This window comes from Pyrus communis, chromosome 11 (genome assembly GCF_041283825.1).
Source record: "Pyrus communis isolate YQ-2024b chromosome 11, ASM4128382v1, whole genome shotgun sequence".
NCBI lineage: Eukaryota > Viridiplantae > Streptophyta > Magnoliopsida > Rosales > Rosaceae > Pyrus > Pyrus communis.
In genome coordinates this window covers 30079206-30097560 of record NC_142575.1, presented here as the reverse complement: position 1 = coordinate 30097560, position 18355 = coordinate 30079206, and the positions used below count along the sequence as shown (strand labels likewise).

At 35.8% G+C, this 18355-nt stretch overlaps 4 protein-coding genes across 7 annotated transcripts; 1 reads left to right on the top strand and 3 right to left on the bottom strand.

Annotated features, from left to right (window-relative positions):
- Positions 1-650: 650 nt before the first annotated feature.
- Positions 651-4694, bottom strand: LOC137742418 (solanesyl diphosphate synthase 2, chloroplastic). The gene is made up of 6 exons (XM_068482277.2): positions 3981-4694; positions 3757-3881; positions 2367-2494; positions 2181-2284; positions 1636-1763; positions 651-1460 (listed from the first exon to the last, which is right to left on the bottom strand). Exons 1-6 carry the CDS (start codon positions 4216-4218, stop codon positions 912-914), a joined length of 1272 nt encoding a protein of 423 aa, XP_068338378.1. The 5' UTR covers positions 4219-4694; the 3' UTR covers positions 651-911.
- A 4448-nt stretch (positions 4695-9142) lies between these two features.
- Positions 9143-10296, bottom strand: LOC137743688 (Carbohydrate-binding X8 domain superfamily protein). The gene is made up of 4 exons (XM_068483619.2): positions 10153-10296; positions 9742-9767; positions 9412-9646; positions 9143-9325 (listed from the first exon to the last, which is right to left on the bottom strand). Exons 1-4 carry the CDS (start codon positions 10202-10204, stop codon positions 9300-9302), a joined length of 339 nt encoding a protein of 112 aa, XP_068339720.1. The 5' UTR covers positions 10205-10296; the 3' UTR covers positions 9143-9299.
- A 680-nt stretch (positions 10297-10976) lies between these two features.
- Positions 10977-15795, top strand: LOC137743449 (fatty-acid-binding protein 3, chloroplastic). Of its 4 annotated transcripts, none has more exons than XM_088680396.1 (6): positions 11033-11344; positions 12250-12357; positions 12491-12646; positions 12732-12946; positions 13160-13327; positions 15714-15795. In XM_088680396.1, the coding sequence occupies exons 1-5, from the start codon at positions 11074-11076 to the stop codon at positions 13316-13318; spliced, it is 909 nt and encodes a 302-aa protein (XP_088536522.1). In that variant the 5' UTR covers positions 11033-11073; the 3' UTR covers positions 13319-13327; positions 15714-15795. The 4 variants fall into 4 exon arrangements, with proteins under 4 accessions (XP_088536523.1, XP_088536522.1, XP_088536521.1 ...); XM_088680395.1 differs by lacking the exon at positions 15714-15795 and adding an exon at positions 15372-15475; XM_088680397.1 differs by lacking the exon at positions 15714-15795 and having other exon boundaries at positions 10977-11344; positions 12268-12357; positions 13160-13448.
- On the bottom strand, positions 14452-16813 carry LOC137743448 (Protein kinase superfamily protein). Its single transcript, XM_068483338.2, has 5 exons — positions 16558-16813; positions 16046-16384; positions 15711-15965; positions 15475-15608; positions 14452-15340 (listed from the first exon to the last, which is right to left on the bottom strand). The coding sequence occupies exons 1-5, from the start codon at positions 16691-16693 to the stop codon at positions 15155-15157; spliced, it is 1050 nt and encodes a 349-aa protein (XP_068339439.1). The 5' UTR covers positions 16694-16813; the 3' UTR covers positions 14452-15154.
- Positions 16814-18355: the final 1542 nt, after the last annotated feature.

Below are 18355 nucleotides of genomic sequence, written 5' to 3'. Positions count from 1 at the left end.
TTTGCTTGTGTATCAGGCCAAGGGAAAAGCCAGGACGGGCCGATCAACGGGTCGGGTTAGGGTGTAATTTAGCCAACAGGATCCTCTCCGGATCCTTTTGGTGATGATTTTAGAATATGTGAATTGCGTCCGTTTATCGTACATCATACGGTCAGTTTTTATCAAATATTGTTGTATTTAATTCTAAATAAAAATATTTAAAATCATGTCTGACGTATAATGAACAAACACGATTTACGAATCTCCGCAGATTCGTTATTTAGCGGGCATAATTGGGCTAGTCCACAGTCAAAACTTATGATCCAACCATTTGATTTGGTTATTTTCTTTTTAATCAATAAACGATGAACTAATTAATATGACAGTCTAATAATATTCATCTTTAATTGTAAATGAAAAGTTTTATGTTCGACTCGCATGTATGACATTATTTAGATAAGCACGTATGAATTTGCCTAATCCCTTAAATATATCATATATAAAATAAAATAAAATCTTGAGCATGACAAAACTTTGGAATCAAGACGCCGTGGACTGATAAGAAATTTTTCCGTGTGAGAATCATTTTCCTGCACGCGAGATCTTAGTTCGAAGGATACACGAAATGCGTAAGTCGTTGGAGTTCAAAGTATCAACAAGATAGCAAACAGTGAAAATATACTGGTGAAGATTATTGATGACCTCAGATTTTTATTGTACAACAATGGTGAAGTATCAATTTCATTGTTATGAAGAATGTATAACTAAATCAACACTAGAAGCAGTGGCTATCGGCTCGTCATCATTGGCAGAAGCACTTTTGTGCATGTGCAGAAAAGTGCTTGCAGCGGTAGACACTTTCAATCCTTAGCCTTTCTTCATTCTGCCTGAAGAGTGCTTGTCTATACTCGCTATCCAAAAAAATTAGCCCGCTAATCAATCCGTTGAAGATTGAACATCACCATATCCTCCAGCGCTAATCGAAAAGCAGTCTTGGGAAGACACTCGAGATTTTGTATTGCAAGATGAGCTTTCTCTTTCGCTAATTCTTGTGCTTGTTCAATCCCCCCACAAGCCTTAACCAATGAAATGGCTTCGTCGAGGGAACCAGTCTCGCTGAATTCTGATTCAATTATGTCTCTTAGTTTTGGTTCTTTCTTCAAAGCAAATATAACCGGGGCTGTCAGGTTTCCTTTGGCAAGGTCAGTTCCAGCAGGCTTCCCCAGCTGCTCCGCCGACTGTGTGAAATCCAATATGTCATCAACAACTTGGAAGGACAGCCCGAGATTCTTGCCATAGTCATACATTTTCTCCATTACATAGTTGTCAACCCCACTAAAAATGGCAGCTCCTTTGGTACTTGCAGCGATTAAGGAGGCTGTTTTGTAGTAGCTCTTAAGCAAGTACTCCTCAAGTTCGACGTCACAATCAAACAAGCTAGATGCCTGCTTTATTTCACCACTTGCAAAATCTTTGATAACCTGCCATAGCACTAACAGAATTACGTCTAAATTAAAGGTTGCAACTTGCAGGTATGTAAAAGACTGCAACCTCTTTCTATTTTTTTGGTTCTTCAACTTGTGAGTTTGAAAGTGTCTTTTAGAAAGAAGATTCGATTCATGAAGGCTTCAAGAGTATAAATATGACACAACTTACCTGGCTGATGAGCTTGATGACCTGAATGTTTTCTAGATTTGCAAGATACCACGACGACTGTGCAAACATGAAGTCCCCAGCAAGCACTGCCACTCTTGTACCGAACATTTGATGAACAGTTTCCTTCCCTGCAAATAGGGTTCAATTTCAATGGAATCTGATCGAAAGAGGATGGAAAATAAAACAAAGAAATGAAACAATAATCATAAATTTGGGTACCATGGTAATCGCTCTGTATTAGTCTATTAGAGAACACTGCTGCTCAATGTAACACAACTTACTGGCAATGCTTTCTAGATAATCTCTGCCCTCAGCCAATGCATACATTTCAAGCATTTATAACAACGAGAAATGTCAGGTCTAGATTTAACGTCCATTCCGTTTTCTGATAATGTTATCAAGTTCATTCAGACTACATATAATTAAAGGACATATACTGTAGTAGCTGAAATTTGGGGCCAAAAATTAGGTATGTGATATATTTTGACACAGAGACATCTCTATAATTTTACACGTGACATGCATAAGAAGATAATAATGCCTACCTCGTCGCATGTCACTTTCATCCAAAACGTCATCATGTATCAAGCTTGCTGTATGGATCATTTCGATGATCTCTGCCAATCGCCGATGCTCTTTGGTAAGTTCCCTGAACACAGAAGTTTAGAGAGAAGTTATAATCTGTTAACCTCATACAATACAGTGGTTTAAGAACATTGAATGAAACTCACTTCAATCCAACTAGTTCTGCTGTTGCTCTAGACACTAGAAACACCAATGCAGGTCTCATCCTCTTCCCACCAGCACCAAAGATCTGCTCGGCAGCTGACATTAAGACGGGGTTTTCTGCACCAACAATCTGAAACAGCATATTATTACGAAGTGTCCTTTTCTCTTAAAGTAGGTATAACAGAAAATAAGGGCCTGATAACATAACTAGTCCCCTGACACTGGTATGTGCACGAATCTAATTATCCATAAATCGTCAAGCATGTAACTTATTTATTGTACAGTAACACTTAACCACAAGGAGTAATGAGATGAAACGTTGCATTCGCATGGTTGATTTTCTTAACACTTGCTAAGTAAACTATAATTATCATATTAGCAAATCATATAATGCTATAGGATATTAGAAATAACGTCTATAACTTTAAACCTGGTCAGTCTACCTCAACAAAAATCTAATCGACAAACATTTTTGGTACGACAAGGACTCCATAACTCGACAGTGAGAGAATGAAAAAAGTTGACATTCTAGCAAAGGATGATTGATAAGAATTTTTCACGGTACAACAAGTTCAAGATTGGAAAAGTATTCCAAGAATGCAGCTCACTTAAACTAATGAATATAACACCGTCATGCCAGACTGCCACATAAATTTCTTCCTTTGCAATCGACAACATTCGGAATGAAGGAAAGGATGATAATTTCAAAAAGACAGAGAAAATTTGTAGATGGGATAAGGTAAACAAGAAAGAACAGGGTAAAGAATTATGTTGCCTACCCCAACAGTTGGAGTAAGGCCTTCTGACCTCTGCCATTGGACATGTATGCTCAACTATAACTGATAAGTGATCAAATGGATAACAGCCATATCTACATAGAACGGGAAGACATGGACAAAATAAGTGAACAAGGATGCTATTCATTCGTAAGGCCGAACAATAAAATGGGAAAGACAAAATAACGTCCAAACAAGCATAACACTTCCACTTATCAGTACATTTATCATAATGATTCCAGCTTTAACAAGGTCCTATCGATCTTTAAACGAGCTATCCATCGTGATGTCAAAACAACCAAAAGGTTCCAAATTGCCAGCTTCTAAACTAAGCACATTGCCACACCAGAAAACACATCCACACACATATTCTCGTTTGTCAGTGAATTACTGATTTTCGCATAGAAGCATTGCAAACTTTATTTTCGAAAAGGCTTAACGGGAAAACATAGTAACTGATAGAATCTCATCAAGCAGAAAAGGATTGTTTAAAACTAAGCTCAGCTAGGCCCCGGCACAAACAAATGATTAGATACTGTAACAACATTCTACACCATAAACTTCCTAATAACTAAAATTATCACACAGCACCAGGAAATCCAAAAGGAGTACTTACTGACTGAAGATTTTGATTTAATGTGAGGAGGTCATCAGCAACAATTTCAAACAAATTTGTCAGCGAAACCGGCTTTCTGGATTGTTTCTTTAAATTTAAAACCTGTGGAAGACCTTCAGGCACACCTGTAATTCAAGCATTTGATAGAAATAACTCATATGGTATTGAAATAAATTCAAGTAATTAAAAGTTCAAACTTGAAACAAAAAGTTCTATTATCTTACCATTCAGCAGAGCATTATCTGCCTTCTTTGGTACTGGAGTCTCAGCTGTTGTCATTGAAGAAACTCCACACCGAATTCGATTCAGCCGAGCTCCATAACCTCTACAACTGCCCTTGGAATTTGCCTTCGAGTAATTCCTCACCGAATAGCGGTCCAACAAAGCATTGGAAGAACACCCACAAGCCACAAAATCCATCACAGCTCTCCCATCAAGAGTGTGGCATGTCATTGACATCATTCTAACCAAAACCCAGAAGCCAAAATCACCAAAGCTCAATAACCCAGAAGTCAAAATCACCAAAGCTCAAAAACCCAGAAAGGAAAATCACCAAAATTTTCTCAGAAACCAAACACCAGCAAGAAAATAGTCATTAAAACAGTTGTGGGTAATGAAGAAAACTCTGTAAAAACACAGTCAAATGGGGCCACTGGGAATGGAAAGCTTCTGTTTTAACATTGAGCACAAGTTGGAATAGCAATTGAGTGGATCCAAGAAGCCCACGCATACGTATAAATATATAGAGAGACAGAGAGAGTTCTCTTTGCACCTCCTTATCAGCAGCTGGGAGAGAGTGAGAAAGATGAGTGACCCTCAGAAAAAGTGTTGGCCTTTGTGTCCTCGCAAATTTTCAAGTTTGTTGGTGAAATAAGAGCCAGAAAACCAATTTCCCTCTAAACGACTGGCGGTAATGGATAATGGATTTTCCACCTATCAAAGATTTTCTCTTGAGAATGTACTGAATATTATTCTCTTGTCTGATTTTTTTTTTCACTTTAGTAATTATTATACTACACAACACAAATATTAACTCAAATAATTGTTCTATTGTGCATGTGTAGATGCGGTTTAGGTCAATTGCGTAGGGTATTATAATTGTCTGATAGTGTTAAAGTTTGAATTCTCGTGTTCGTAGGTTAGAGCAATTTAGAATAGGTAGTAAATTTGTGCCCGTTAGGTCAATTACATAGAGTATTGTACTTGTTTCCTAATAACAATCCTTAACTATCGTCTTGTCAAGTAAAACATATGGTAAATTTACCGAGTTATCTTATATTTATCCGGCCTCGTATAAGATCCAATGAGGGGTCCAAAGAGACCACATGGCATAATACAGGCAAAAAATATATCATGTAATCCACTTAGATACATCAGGCAATCACATTAACATGATAGTTGTGCAAATATCGTTTCTTAGGAAAGAGGACACCGAAGCTCGAAAATAAAAAATATATAGTTGTGCAAGTATCATTTTATTACACGTTTTATATGTAAAATAATTAGTACAGTAATGTGCAAAGTTCACCGGCTAAATGTTCACTTTTGTATTCAATAACAAAAAGAAAACAATAGCGAGCTAATTAGAGGTTTTAGAATGATAACAATACCTTTGTACTTACTTTTGGGTCGAATAAGAACACCCAAAGGTAAATAGATAATAATATATATAGAAGTGCTCAAGTGTAAACTAGTTAATAACTTAATAAGGTGCTAAGAGAAATGCTAAGGAGACTCTTTCAAAAATGAGATTTTCCATGAAGTCTCTGCCATCTTATGTTTTTTTTAAAATGTTTTATAATGTTGGTATCGAAATTAACGTTAGAATGTGAGGTGTCAGAGAGTCAATGAAGAATCCTACTTTGAGGGAGTTTCCTTAGCATTTCTCAAGGTTCTAATTACTCATTTGGGTTTACTTCACAAAGTAATCTCATGATCTAAACAATTTATTTTTTTAAGTCATTATTGTTGCAAACAATTGTTTAGATCTTTAATTATTATTGTGAACTTTTCATTGAACGATTTCTAATTTTAATAATTTTTTGTAAAAATGATCTTTCGATGATAAATTAAAAACAATGTTCATTTCAAATTACAAGAAATATCATGAGCTGAATTGAAATTAGCAACTTACGTCGTATTAAGTTATTAACTAGTTACCTCTTAAGTCAACGAAAAGCAAGACAGGAAATTAATGGACCGCATCTTTTCCTATCCCGACATCAGCTCACTTGATGCACATTGCAATGTCTTGTTTTCAATCAAAACATTAGGTGTGAGGAAAGCCTGTAAGGAAAGGGATTCTCATTTTTCAAAAAAAATTGGGGACATCCTTTTAACCGTTAGATTTGGCTGTAATGAAATCCTATGATTGAAATTTTGTGGTATGTGATTTAATTGCAGCTACAGAATTTCATTAAAGTCAAATCTAATGGTCAAGAGGGTGTCCCTATTTTTTTTTGAAAAATGAGAATTCCTCCCTTAAAGGGCTTGTAGGTGTGAGTCTTTATTGATTGGTAGGAAGGAAAGTGTGAGTCTTTATTTATCTACTGCAGTCGGTGATGACTCTCAGCTACTATTTTAATTAATAAATCATTCAAGTTTCAACAACTAAATGTGGAAGGAAGATAGCATCAAACGGTTGTATAGGAATTATGTGTAATTTTTGTACCTACTACCTATTAAGGTTGCATTCGTTTGATTTTATAAGATCAAATTTCGGTCCTTTATGTGGTTATTCCTACAGTATTTATATAGAAGTTTCACTTTCATCTGTGCAGTTGCGATTCACATAGAATTGATCGACTACCAGTTCTCTTTGTTTGTTTTGGTGCACTCGCTGTATATTTCTGACACACAAGGAAGGACGCAATGGCAAGGAACCAGCCCCAGCCTCTATTGGGCCGATCATTCCGCTGGCATCTTGCATATGTAAATTTGAAATTTTGCGAGACATTTGTATACTAATTGTTGTAATACAAAGATAATAGAGAAAAATGTAGAAATTGTATTTCAATTTTAATCTAATTGAAGCAATAATCTCTCATTTAAAAATTTGTGATCATTGATCTCTTAACTTATCAAAACGTGTAGCTATGATCCATTTGATCAACTTTTTCAGAACTTTCGTTAACATGAATCGTGTTGGAAGAATCATTATTACAATTGGATTAAAATTGAGGGTTATTTTTCCAATTGACTTAAAGTTTCTCATTTGGTTTTTCATATTTGCCTTTGATTCATCCTCACATGCATGGCACGTCACTCATTTTGACTGAAGTTCTAACATATTTGATAAAAATGACCATAGTTGCATGTTTTGATGAGTTAAGAGACAAATGGTCATGATTTTTTAGTTGAAAAATCATTGCTCCAATTGAATTAAAGCCAATGAACTATTGTTACAATTTTCTGAAGATAATAACATGCCAGTTTCTTCACGGGAACTAGCACGTTTGAGACACATATAAGGTGTTTCACATACGTACAATTCTAATTTATTTTCACATCCTCATTCATGTACTAATTTGTCATATAAATTGAGTTTAATCCATATATTTATTCTTGAATCGCAACAATTACTTAACTACAAATTTAAAGTCTTATCAAAATCTATCCATTTGAGGTAATGTGAAAATTTGACATCCCCGGTAGAACATTAAAAGCTAAAATTCTACAAATTAACAAACAGAATTTCCTCAAGATTTCCTTCTAACGATCCCATGCACTTTCTTTTACTGAGGACTATACATAGATGCAATCACCATAACCTGCAAATCAATACAAAAATAAATAAATAAATAAAATGCCAAACAAATTAAATGAGTGACGTTCTTCATGAAAAAAAATGTTACTTGGATCAGTCACGACAATGAGAGCAGAGCCTCTAAAATCACAGTTCCACTATGCTCTCATTGTTATGACTTAGATAACGGCGTAATTTAGATTCGATAATAGCGTTGTTTGATCCGACGAAGGTCTGGCCACACACCAAGTTGTCTGCATTTGGTAACAGAACGAGAAAAGTTATCAATTTAAAGTGCATTGTTGTAGGTTTGTATTTGAATTTACATTCTTCATATTTTTGAGTAATTTTGGATATATTAATTACCTATCCGTTTACCATGAGCGAATTTTCTGCAAAGACAACAATAAATTTGAAATTGGAGGTTCGGAACTGAGATACCTAAAATTAGACATTAACATGATAGTTGTGTAAATATCGTTTCCTAGAGAGGAGGACACCCGAGGCCCGAAAATAAAAAATAATTGTGCAATTATCATTTTATTTACACGTTTTATATGTAAAAGAATTAGTACACTAATTAACATGCAAAGTTTAATGAGTGATTATTCATCTTCGTATTCAACAACAAAAAGAAAACAATAGTGAGCTAATTATAGGTTTTAGAATGATAATAATACTTCTCTAATTTCTTTTGGGTTGAATAAGAACACACAAAGGTAAATAGATAATATTATATTTGGGTACGCCCAAGTGCAAACCAGTTAATAACTTAATAAGATGCTAACTATTTGTTTGAATTCATTTTACAAAATAATCTCATGATTAACATCCTTCATTTTTAGGTCATTATTGTCACCAAAAAAAAAAAAAACATTTAGATCTTTAATTATTACTGCGAACTTTCATTGATAAACTTTTAGTTTTAGCTAATTTCGGTAGGAACGATCTTTTTCTTTTTGATAAACTGAAAACAATGATGGGTTCAAATTATAAGAAACATCGTGAGCTGGGCCTCTAAATAAGTGATTTACATCGTATTAAATTACTAACTAATTAGCATCTGAGGAGAGTAATGGACCAATTCTTTCCCTTCCCTGCAAACAGCAACTCACATGACGGACATTGCATGGTCTTGTTTTCAATCACATCATGTGGGTGTGTTTTTATTGATTGGTAGGAAGGAAAGTGTGCGTCTTTATTCATCTACTCCATTTCTTGTTTGATTTTGTAAGATGAAATTTTGGTCCTTTATTTGGTTATTCCTACAGCAAATATGTAGAAGTTCCACTTTCATCTGTGCAATTATGCTTGGCATAGAATAGTTCCACCCAGTTTCCCTGATTTTGTTTTCTTGGTGCACTCGCTTTATATCTCCGACACACAAGGAAGGACGCGGTGGGATGGAAGCAGCCCCAGCCTCTGTTCGGCTTATCATTCTGATGGCATCTTGCATATGTAATTTGAATTTTGTTTGAGACATTTGTTTAATAGTTGTTGTAATACAAAGAAAATAACTTGATTCTGCCAGTTTTTCACGGAAACAACCACGTTTGAGGCACACATAAGGTGTTTCACATACGACGTACAATTTCAATTTACTTCCACATTGCTACTCATGTTCTAAGTTCGTCATATAAATTGAGTTTAATCCATATTTGTTATTGAATTGGAACAATTACTTAACTACAAATCTACAAGTCTTATTAAAATTAAAAGCTAAAATTCTACAAATTAACAGCCAGAATTTCCTCAAGATTTCCTTTGAATGATCCCATGCACTTTGTTTTACCGAGGACTATGCATAAATGCAGTCACCATAACCTGCATATCAATACAAAAATAAGTAAATAAATAAATAAAATGCAAACAAATTAAATGACGTTCTTTATGAAAAAAATGTTACTTACTTGGATCAGTCACGACAATGAGAGCAGAGCCTCTGAAGTCACAATTCCACTGGTTCTTTCCCTTAGATTGGAAATACATGTTCATGGCTATGGAGGCACGGTTCATGAGATTATCCGGCGATGAGCACGGGCATCCTTTTCGAAGAATCTGACAATCTACGTGCGCGCATGCGTAATTTAGATTCGATAAGAGCGTTGCTTGGTCGGATGAAGGCCTGGCCACACACCAAGTTTTCTGCATTTGAGAAATAGAACGAGAAAAGTTATCTAGGTTTGTATTTGAAGTTACATGTTTCATTTTTTTTTAGCAACTTTTGACATATTAATTACCTGTCCATTTACCATGAGCAAAGTTTCTGCAAAGACAACAGTAAATTTGAAATTAGAGGTTCGGAACTGAGATAAGTACAGTGCATATAAGTTAGTGCCAGTCAGGTACAATGATAAAACATGGAGAGCGGAAAATCCGTCTTGGAACTGGTAATATTTCCCTTTTAGATACACGAAGAGGGAGATGGATAGAAAACGAATAGACAACACAACTTAAAATGTCAGTTATAAAGTGATAATTAAGCAATAACTCAGCATGAAATTTAGCACAATTCTATATTTCAAGAGCAAGAAAACCCAAAAGAACAAAAAATACAACGTTCCAGACTTCGAAGTACAAAAAGTTTTGACTGTTACATCCTAATTATTGTGTCTTTGACGAAATCTAACTCGGTTTTTTGCAAGAAGTACCTGAAGTGAAGGACAAGAGCAGGAGCAGAACAGAGAGAGCTGCTTTAGCCATTGAGAGCTGTCAGAAAGAAGAAAGAAGAAAGTTGAAATATTTTGTGTCTGCTCAGGGTGGAATGGAATTAGAGAGATAGAGACTTGGGATTTTTAAAGTGGGAGAAAAGGGCAAAGTGTAACGGCTAGATTAAATGAGCCGTTTGAGAATTCTCTTGGAAAGTTGGGAAGAGCTTTTGAGAACAACATCCACGTGGAGGGAGGGAGCCTGACTGACTTTGCGTCTTCCTTACATCATCAGCCACCTCCGATTCAACTTTTAGTTATCTGAATCAGTGACCAACCGACTGATCTCTTCACATTCCAATGATTCACATTTTTTTAATACTATTAATGGGGGATTTTTTTTTTTTTTTTTTTTTTTTGGGTGAAGATTAATGGGGGAATTTCTCTAACCTATATCGGTTACGTTTGTAGCATTGAAGTGAAATCCCTGTTAATGGTCAAATTTACAATCCTAACTTTTGAGTTACGGTGACTTTCTTGGGTGCTTTAGTGTATAAAGTACTTAAAATATTTTGTTCGTTAAATTTTTATTTAAAAATATAAAAATTAAGATTTAGCTTGCATTGTTAGCTGTGTAACCAATAAATTAAAGAAATTTTAACGAAAATATTTTTGTACTGTTCATTTTAACGAAAAATCATATTTTTATATTAAAAGGTTAATCCTGATACTATTCACTTTACCTTTTATTTTGTAAAACTTAAAATTTTCAAACTTTTTTCATTAATTTTCTTATAAATTAAGGCTCGAATTTATATCATGAATTTACATTCATCATGATCTCTAGTTCTAATAAAATAATAATATGTGTAAAGTTCTAACACATGATATCATATTATTAGATCGAGACCTCAAGTTGTGACCATGAATTTGTTCCATATCTACAGTTTGGATGGAAAACAGGTTTTCCAAAAACCAAAAATTGAAGGCATGTTTGAAGCTCAAGCAATTTGCAGTCCCAAATGGCTCCAATTTCCCACTCCCACCGGGAACAGCATTCCCAAACCCAGAATTGGATTCCCGACTGGAATTTCAAACCCAAATGTTCTCATTTGCCAAACCCCCATTCACTTCCCCCCTCACAAGAACATCAAATCTCAGACCCCTTTTGCAGTAAATGCTTCCTCGGCTTCAGGTGAATAATTCCCACTTAGCTTCCTCATTTCTTGTTTCAATTATCTGCAGGATTTAATTTTAATTTCTTCTGTGTGAAGTGAAAAAAGTTTTGCTATGTTAATGTTCATTTGAAATTTCAGTTGTCATGGTAAATTATCTGCGGAGAAATTTGCTTTCTTTCTGTTAAAATCCCAATTGGGCTTCGGGGTGTTACCCCAGCAGTAACTTAGAACAAGAAATGTATGTAGAATTGTTCATCAGGCGAATAGTGTGACTGCAGAAAGCAAGCTCTGGTAAAATCTTGTAAATGTATGTGGTCGAATTTTTTGATATGATTAATGTTGTTGAATTGAGGTGGAGGAGAAGAAAGCAATCAAATTTCTGGTCAGAGAGTGAGTATATTTCCGAAAGTCCGTGACTTTATTCGATTATGTGATTGTATTGCTTAAAATGAAACAAAAACAATTGGTGAAGTTGTAGAATTTGATACTGGTTTCGGAACTTTGAAAACATGGAGACAATCTGATAAAGATTTAACTTTATAGACACATTGAACTCCAGTTGTAAGAATGTGAAAGAATGCTACTAGACTTGAGCTCGGTTTCGCTTTCTGAAATTCCTAATGGCCAGGTCTTATGTTGAGGTATAGAACATAGAACACAGTTTTCATCATCAGGGTGATTAATCTGATGTGTTATGGTTTTTCGTTGAAGACTGAGAAGATAGAACACAATTTTAATCATCACCATGAAACAGATCTAGCTGGTTCAATATAAAATCTGTTATCAGTGGTATCGTAATCACGAGAATGCATTAAGTTTTTGTGTTCAAGATTTACTATGCTATTCCATTTCAATCACTCATTATATTCTCCTTTGATTGCATTCATAACAAAACCTGATGTACTTTTCTAAATATACAAAGCTGCGGTTGGAAGTGCAGAATACATAGAGGAACCTGCTACCAAAGAGAAATTTCAAACATCTTTGAGTTTACCGGGTTGTTCGAGTTCATTGACGTTGCTTGGAACTGGTTAGTTGCTTCAAATCACATATAGCAAAGTGCATTCACTCTAAGAAAAAGAAGATTTCTGTGTGTTTCCTTTTGATACAAATAATTGCGTGATACATGTAGCAAATAACCTCAACGTTGGCAATGGTTGTAGGATACAGGGAAAAGGTCTTTGCAATTATTGGCGTAAAAGTCTATGCTGCAGGACTATATGTGAACCAGTCCATCTTAAATAGTTTGCATGCTTGGAAAGGAAGATCAGCTGCTGAGATTCAAGAGGATTCATCCTTGTTCAACTCTATTTTTCTATGTAATAATCATAAAAAGTATGCATCTTCCTTGCCGCACACACTCGCACATATAGAGGATGCTAACGTTACTTTTCCTAATTGCAGCTCCTTCGGAGAAATCGTTACAGATTGTTCTGGTTAGAGATGTTGATGGGAAAACTTTTTGGGACGCCTTGAATGATGCCATCTCTCCAAGAATCAAATCACCAACCCCTGTTGATGAATCTGCACTGTCCACATTCCGTAGCATCTTTCAAGGGCAACCTCTTAAGAAAGGAACTTTCGTATTTTTGACTTGGCCAGACCCTTCCAAAATGCTTGTAAGTTCGAATTTACTGGTTTCTTATGCATGCTAACTAGTGCAGTCTTTTGGGAGTTCTATGTTTCCCTGAATTATTTCTCTCGGACTTCCTCTAACACGCATGCTAGTTTGTGTTTTCAAATCTAAACCAACATAGTTATGTTATGCTTCTTCAATGTGAATTTTTTCTGTGCATGCAATCTTATCAAATGAGATTTATTGTGATATTTAGGTCTCTATCTCGTCTGATGGGCTTCCTTCTAGTGTGGGTGCTGAAATTAAGTCAGAAAACGTGGCTTTTGCTCTTTTTGATGTATTCTTTGGAGATACTCCAGTTTCTTTCTCCTTGAAAGCTTCGGTTGTGAAAGGACTGGAATCAATCCTCAAGTAGATGCTACGAGTAAGCTTTTTCATGTTCTCTATTAGCCACTTGAGCCTGCCTTTCGTTTATGTATCTATTTGTGTACCTTGGATTGGACCAGGAAGTGGTATAAATTGAAAGAAAATATATTTCTCAACCATCTTATGGTGGCTATCTTGCCGATAACTCTCCGGTTAGAATGCAATCTACAACACAAATAAAATAATGCTTACAGAACAATAAGCCATAACAGATGTCTACTTGAATTGCTCATCGTTTTTGTATATATGAGAGAAAGGGCGGAAGAAAGATCCAGGTACGGGCATTTCAAATATAAACAGATGTACAAGTTTAAGTGTCTTTTACAAGTTTATTATTATTTTTAATCTTCTCAAGCATCTTAACAGCTTCACCATGGTAGGCCTCTTTGAAGGCCTGGGTTCAAGGAAAACTAGTGCAATACTAAAAACGATGCTAATCTTGCCGACTGAACAACAACCTAAGTTACTATCAAGTACATACTCCTCCCTTCTGTTCTGAACAACCACCCTCACCCGCAACATCATTAACCAATTGATTTGCAAGTTCTGTTTTGTTTAATGTTCTTCTTCTTGAATTAATGTTCATTCTTCCCCTGAAATTACCTTATGCACTATGCACATTTGATTGGCTGAAACAAACTTTCTTGCCAATCATCAAACCATGTTTCTAATTCTTGTCTCTAACTAGTTGCTAGACCTGCTCAGTGCTGAATTCTAGTATAGATTAACGAATGCTGATTTTAGGCCTAAAACACCGTCTAGGCAGGCAACATAATCAAACAAGAAGCTGCTAGCCTTCAAACCATAGGTGGCGGGGCAAGGCATGCCTTCCCGACTATCAGATTGCAAAGCTATTGAGAAACCATTGTAGGTCATTGTGATTCCAGTAGTGTAACTATCAATGTATATTCCGTAACAAAGGTTCAAACCAAATAAAACCATTAGTTGATTATGATGAGAAGGAAAGTTTGAGCCCCATTTAACGAAACCAGTGAAAATAATACCGATTTTGAATAGCAAGTGGTAGATTGTCCTAGTGATCAGGGCCTCCCTCTTCAACATAGGCATCGATAGACATGAATTTGGAACTGATAGCGAGTGGTCGTAAATACAAACAGAAAGTTCAGCTAGAAGATATATATATATCACTGATAATGATTATTATAATCATGAATCAAGACCACTAAAATATGTAGTAACTAATAATTAAGAAAATATATAGTACACTTCAAAATAATCATACGGTAGGGTTGAAAAGCTGCAAGCAAGCCATAGTTCTTTGGCTGTAGAGCAATGGAAGACTTTTCTGAGTGCTGAAGGTGAGAGTTTAGCATTCATCACCGCCATCACTGCTTGATCCTTCCTGCACCATAGCTAATAGCCCAGATTAACCAGCTCTGCCTCATTGAATCTTGGACGATGAATTTGTCTGGACATCTGAGTGAGCCATCGATGTAGCATATAAGATCGTAAGCTCTCAGTATGGGGACGAACAGATACCTCTAGATAATAAAGTTGGTGCCCTCCAGCTTCATAGGCATAAGATTGTGTATATTTGGAGCAGATCAAAAATAGGACGACGCTTCACAGATAAGCAGCAGCAGGAGCAGTGGGTTGACGATGTTGAAGAAGAATTAAGAGGAGACGCCATTGAAACTGGAAGGGAATTAAACGTATATATGCTTACAGAAAGCGTTTAAAATGATTTTCAAACCTTATAGGAATCTAATTTAATTTTTGTTTTCATAAGAAAGCTCTAGGTACAAACATTTTAGGTATAAACAGGTGCACAGGTGTAAAAATTTATGTGTCTTTTACAAGTTTTTTATTTTTTATTTTTGATCTGCTCAAGCATCTTGACAACCTCATCCATGGTAGGCCTCTTTGAAGGCTCCGGTTCGAGGCAAATTAATGCAATACTAAAAACAGTGTTAATCTCATCAATCGAACAGCAGCCTAAGTTACTGTCAAGTACATACTCCTCCCTTCTGTCTTGAACAACTGCCTTCACCTGCGAACATCATTAACCGATTGATTTGCAGGTAGGTTTAGTCACTGATCAACAATGGCAGCAGTTTTATGGCAATTCAAGTAAGAACATGGAGGATTGCTATTGCTTATTGAAGTGTTGAGTTCATAACTTACCCATGTCACAAGCTTTGTTCCCTCCTCAATGAATGCTTCATCCGTAGGTTTCTTTCCGGTTAGAAGCTCTAGTAAAACAACTCCAAAACTGTAAACATCGCCTTTCGCTGTTGCTCTTCCCGTATCAAAGTATTCTGCAGAAAAATGGTCTGTCTTACATCAATACACAAGAAAGTAACTGAGCAGTATGCTACTGACAATATTATTGTAAATTCATGGGTGAACTTCAACTGTACCAGGAGCTAGGTATCCGAAAGTTCCAGCTACAAGTGTTGAAACATGAGTCTTATCCGGTTCCATCAACGTGGCCAATCCGAAATCAGACACTCGAGCCTCCATGTTTTGATCCAACAAGATGTTGCTTGATTTGATATCTCTGTGGATTATGTGAGGGATGCAATCGTGATGAAGGTACGATATTCCTCTTGCCGCACCTAGTGCTATTTTGTATCTGGTAGGCCAATCCAAATGCATCTTGTCCGTTGATCTTCCTGCATCATAATTTACCAGATGATCACCATAGACAAATGGAAATTTTGCATTTTTGTAAAATTTGAGTGCATATGTATACCATGCAGGACTGCATCCAAACTTCCATTAGGCATCAGTTCATATACGAGAAGATTATAGTTTGGAGCAGTGTAATATCCATGAAGGGTGACGATGTTGCGGTGTTTTATGTCCCCCATTGCTTCGAGCTCTCTCTCGAAGCCTCGATCTCTATCTGGACTTCCTCTGCTCAATCTTTTCACAGCAAAGGCTGTGGAGTCATTTACTGTCAGCTTATAAACCGTCCCGTAGCCTCCGGAACCAATGATGTCCTTGTTGCTCAACTTCAATGTCTTCTTCAAGAACACATCCGTTTTCAGAGGTTTCATTGTTGGTGCCCCGAACAAAACCATTTTCCCACCTGTACACATGCACATTACAATACATTAATCAGGATATATAGTTTATTGCTACGAATTTCATCGAAGATTACATGGAAAATGCGTCATTTTGAGCATCGTGGATGAAGGTGTCATAAAAGATACGCTCTAAGACGCGTAAAACCGAGTGTTTTCATGGAGTTTTCGAGCATACCAGAGAAGCCATCTTCATGCACCAAGTGCTTCTTCTTCCAGCGCTTATAGATGAGGACTGAAATAACAATCTTTGATATAATAAAAGCAACACAGCATATGGTTATGTAGAATGCTAAAACCAAAGCCTTTCCCATTTTTTGTTCTTTGCGAATTTGATTCACAAAGAACTACACCAAGAAAATAATTTGAAGTAATGGCTAAGTAGAAGTTTGGCTTTATCTGAGAAACAGTTCATAGAAACAAAGTGCTGTTGGATCATTGAAATTTTGACACAGGAAGTGCGTTTATTAGGGAAAGCGACCAAAGTGCTTTTCGTCTCTCTAATGCATTCACACTTTACTAGTTTGGGGCTGCGAGTGAACAAAATAATTTTCCTCTTACAGGATGTCATTTTGATGATACTTTACGTTAATCATGCACTGTTAATATTGTTAATAATGTGCGCAATGGCACTTTGTATTCACATTTTACTAGTTTGAGATTCTGCATCAAGAGTAGAACTTCCGTACAACTGATATGTCACTGTGACGTATCTTAAATTAATCATACACTGTTACATGAGAAAGTTAAAATGCATGGCCATCTTGAGTCAATAGTAGAACTTTTACAACTGAGATACCCTATGACGGTATCTTAAATTAATCGTATACTGTTACATGAGAAAGTTAAAATGCATGACAATTATGATTGACTTAACCTATCACAAAAGTAGAGTGATTACTTAGACAATAATCAAATAAATTAAAGTAGATAAGGACATAGAAAGGGTAGCATGACAGCAAAGTCACCAGCAACCTAAAACCCAAGAGAAAAGGGCAGCTGAATGTCGCATCATGTGAAATTCAAGCTGATGTGACAAATTATTCCACTCCACCTGTCCTTTGACATTTATGTCGGTGTTCAAAATTCACAGGACTAACACAGTACATCGCTTTTTGGTAAAGAAAACACGGCTGTTAAGTGTGACCTGTGAAGGTTATTAGCTCGATTGATTTCTTCATGCGTGGTCATGAACGCATATCTCAAGGGTAGAAGATACTTTTAGTGTGATGAAAATACATAACGGTTCACTAAATAACACCGTATAATTAGTTGAGAATTTATTTTTTCTTAAGTTTTTAACCAATTGTATTATAATACTTGATGTATTGAACTGTGTTTTCGATTCACTGAAAATCTTCTCCAAGAGTGGAAATAAGTAAAAAATTTGAGGTGGTGTGACTGTCATGTCAAAAAAATTGTTCACTAATTCAATGAGTGCACTGTAGGAACCATCTTTAATGAAAGTAGCAACATAATTAGCAAATTGAAAATGTTAACAACTTGCTCTTCAAATTAAAAATGCAACTTGCGTTTTTGAATTCGCCTATGTCCAACGCAATTTTAAACATAATCCCGCAGATTATTGCATAATTAAAATTCACCCGAATCCAATTCAACTTCAACTCGATCGTTTATTGAGCTGTTTTTCCCTCTCATGCCCCCTATAGACCAACATTTAATAGGATTGCTGATTGAACTTCAGATTACAAGACTTAAGTTTGTTGCTTGTTTTCATCTGGAAATGAAGTACTGTTTTTTATTTTTTTTCTATGCGCTTTGTTATTGTTTCGTCTTTTAATCCAAACTTTACGTGGTTCAAACTTCACTATTTGATTTAACTTTTTAGTAGATACCCATTTTTGGAGTTGAATTTTAAGTTTTGGCTGAGTTATGTGATTTAAGTTCAAGTAGCATTGGTTTAACTTTTAATTTTTTTTGTAAAAAAGAGTGTTATCGGATTAAACTCTATAAAA

What these genes read in the sequence shown, in the direction of transcription:
- LOC137742418 (XM_068482277.2), bottom strand. Translation starts at nt 4,218, where the DNA reads ATGATGTCAATGACATGCCACACTCTTGATGGGAGAGCTGTGATGGAT. An exon ending in TAAATCAAAATCTTCAGTCA is followed by an intron (nt 2,495 to 3,756) that starts GTAAGTACTCCT and finishes ATGCTGTTTCAG; the next exon opens with ATTGTTGGTGCAGAAAACCC. An exon ending in TGAAAGTGACATGCGACGAG is followed by an intron (nt 1,764 to 2,180) that starts GTAGGCATTATT and finishes CCCTATTTGCAG; the next exon opens with GGAAGGAAACTGTTCATCAA.
- LOC137743448 (XM_068483338.2), bottom strand. Translation starts at nt 16,693, where the DNA reads ATGGGAAAGGCTTTGGTTTTAGCATTCTACATAACCATATGCTGTGTT. An exon ending in GCATGAAGATGGCTTCTCTG is followed by an intron (nt 16,385 to 16,557) that starts GTATGCTCGAAA and finishes GCATGTGTACAG; the next exon opens with GTGGGAAAATGGTTTTGTTC. An exon ending in GAACAAAGCTTGTGACATGG is followed by an intron (nt 15,341 to 15,474) that starts GTAAGTTATGAA and finishes TGATGTTCGCAG; the next exon opens with GTGAAGGCAGTTGTTCAAGA.
- LOC137743449 (XM_088680396.1), top strand. Translation starts at nt 11,074, where the DNA reads ATGAATTTGTTCCATATCTACAGTTTGGATGGAAAACAGGTTTTCCAA. An exon ending in AAATGCTTCCTCGGCTTCAG is followed by an intron (nt 11,345 to 12,249) that starts GTGAATAATTCC and finishes AAATATACAAAG; the next exon opens with CTGCGGTTGGAAGTGCAGAA. An exon ending in ATTGACGTTGCTTGGAACTG is followed by an intron (nt 12,358 to 12,490) that starts GTTAGTTGCTTC and finishes CAATGGTTGTAG; the next exon opens with GATACAGGGAAAAGGTCTTT.
- LOC137743688 (XM_068483619.2), bottom strand. Translation starts at nt 10,204, where the DNA reads ATGGCTAAAGCAGCTCTCTCTGTTCTGCTCCTGCTCTTGTCCTTCACT. An exon ending in GCTCTTGTCCTTCACTTCAG is followed by an intron (nt 9,768 to 10,152) that starts GTACTTCTTGCA and finishes TTGTCTTTGCAG; the next exon opens with AAACTTTGCTCATGGTAAAT. An exon ending in TGCTCATGGTAAATGGACAG is followed by an intron (nt 9,647 to 9,741) that starts GTAATTAATATG and finishes TCTCAAATGCAG; the next exon opens with AAAACTTGGTGTGTGGCCAG.